We start from the raw sequence: 2,500 nt of genomic DNA, 5'->3' as shown, positions 1-2,500 counted from the left end.
AATAGTCTGGTGTCCCGTTATTAACTTGTAGAAAAACAAATCTATTTCAGTTCAATCTTCATTCGTTATTACTGGTTTCTTAAGAAATATTCTGCTCTCAGCTTTTGATCAAACCCACCCTCCTGTTATGTCTCTGCCTATGGTCAAGTGATTCTTGTCGTCGACGATTACCTCATTAATCTCGAAAACCAGATGGAGTAAACGAGTTTTTCTTTGCCAGACTTCTGGAGTGTAATAAATTATTTTTTCAACCTCTCTATTTCAACACACGAATCAACTCCGTAACAAAATTTTCTTTCCTTTTTTGTTTTTCGGATCTCTTGCCAAGACTTTGAATTCTAGTCAGAAGCAGATTTCTACTTCTTAATTAAGTCGAGTTCGTTTTATACTTGGTATACGTTATTCATATCCTACCTCAGCTCTCATTCCCCATGACTTGTTTCTGTACGCATTTCCCCTTCCTCTACGTCTTCCTGTTGTCTGCAAAGGTGGCCTGACAAATTGTCGACACTTTTCCCACGTCTTCTCCCGTCCCTCATCACTCTCCATCATTTCCTCGTTCACCCTCCAATCACCACCACTTTCCTCTTCTTCCCATCGCCCTCAGGAGTCACTGACCTCTCCTTCCTTTTCTTTCTTTTCCTGCCTAGCCACTTTAGCTTCTGTTTCCTTCTTTCTTTCCTTCTCTGGCACCTCTTCCCACCTTATCCCTACCCATCCCACTTTCCCTTTCCATCCGCCAGTATCTTTGTATACGTTCTACTATCCTCCTTAAATCTCTACTTCATCAACTTAATGAGTCAACCTCTTCGGTACGACATTGCCCATAAGGAGAGAAACTCTAGTTCTTGCCGACAAAATACCGACCCAACAGCGTCTCCCGCCTCCGCACAACTGCCGCTATCCTTATGTCTTCAGTCATATACATCGAGCTCTGCTGTATCTTCCGTTACATAGGTGGATTCTGTATTCAATTTCCTTAACATTAAATTAGCATCGTTAGATTCTCCTCACATCTATGTGTGTGTGTGTGTGTGTGTGTGTGTGTGTGTGTGTGTGTGTGTGTGTGTGTGTGTGTGTGTGTGTGTGTGTGTGTGTGTGTGTGTGTGTGTGTGTGTGTGTGTGTGTGTGTGTGTGTGTGTGTGTGTGTGCGTGCACGTATGTGCATACGCGTCCGTGATTATGCGTATATGATTTAATACGAAACTAGCGCCACCACCATCTTCGTGGTTCCTCACCGAAGCTCTCCTGGGTGACTGGCGTGGCCGAGGGGAACTCCTCCCCCTGGTCATATTCGTGGAGCGACAGGCACGACACCTGGCGACGTAGCAGCCGCGTCAGGTTGTCCATGTGCGAGTTGTCGCACTCAATGTCCACCAGGATCTCGTACTCTGAGCTGCGGCGTTGAGATTTACGGCTCTCGATGTGGACCACGTTGATTCCCTTTTCCTGAAGGAGAGAGTGGACAGAAAAGCATGTAGTGTAAAGCAACGTGATAATAAAAGTCTGTAAGAGTACACTTCTATATTCCTCGTCTCACAGTTGAATTACAGAAACCGAGGCACAGCGAACACTGCCAGCCGGCAATACCCTGCTGTACACTACAACTGCCACTCAGTCAGCCAGCTAATCCCTGGTTTTACACGGTGGCCTGGCTAGTGTCGTCATCAAGAACTAGCAAAGCGCTCGTTAGCATAACCAATCATATTCTTACAGTCACACATCGTTGCAACCACACACAATAGAGGTACATACGATACAATAGATAATGCATAAAAGACGCTCTACATTTAGTTAGTGGTATGAGTGTGAGAATGCAGTGAAGTATTTACGAATTAATAGAAAGAGAAATTGTCACCACCCAACACTGACATCCACCACGTAGAAGATCCAAAACATAACCAGGTTCTCAGTTTAGACCAGGGGCTCCCAAAGCGGTCGATATTGACCCCCAGGGGTCGATGACACAGCACCTCCACAGCAATTTATGAAGCGGCCTTGCTGTGGATGTGCTATGTCTTGCGACACATCTTCTGACCCAGGGCAGCGGACATGATGCAGGGATGACCCGTCATCCAGGAGGTGCCAAGATGAGAGGGAGGGAGGAGGGTGGAGGGGAGTGGAATATGTAGTGGATGGAATGGGTGGGAGTGGTTTCTATGCCTTTTTCTTTTTGGCTATCCCCTGTGTAGGGTGAAAAAGCCTTTGGTATATGTATGTATATATATATATATGTATATATATATATATATATATATACATATATATATATATTCTTATATGTAAATATACATATTGTTCTAGGAAGCAGTCAGTTGTTCCATACTCTGGCGTTGGTTTTTACTTTCAAGTTTAATATCTCTAGATTTTGATGAACGCTGGTCTGTTCTGCATCACGATTCCTAATGTTCTATGTTCTTCCTCCATTAACGTTCTAGATCATTTCCACCGTCCTATAGAATCCTGCAATCTTCCTATAAGATTCCAGTACCATTCCAGA

The 2,500-nt window shown here is 44.2% G+C and overlaps 1 protein-coding gene across 1 annotated transcript in view; it reads right to left on the bottom strand.

Moving 5' to 3' along the window:
• Trhn (tryptophan hydroxylase) overlaps nucleotides 1–2,500 on the bottom strand; it is a 60,631-nt gene that overhangs the window by 24,998 nt on the left and 33,133 nt on the right. The window contains exon 4 of the mRNA XM_076208628.1: nucleotides 1,239–1,449. Coding sequence (XP_076064743.1) covers nucleotides 1,239–1,449 — 211 coding nt within the window. The remainder of the gene's footprint in view (nucleotides 1–1,238; nucleotides 1,450–2,500) is intronic.

This window comes from Oratosquilla oratoria, chromosome 25 (assembly GCF_046742065.1).
Source record: "Oratosquilla oratoria isolate Oo_2021 chromosome 25, ASM4674206v1, whole genome shotgun sequence".
Lineage (NCBI taxonomy): Eukaryota > Metazoa > Arthropoda > Malacostraca > Stomatopoda > Squillidae > Oratosquilla > Oratosquilla oratoria.
This window is presented reverse-complemented; position numbering and strand designations above follow the sequence as displayed.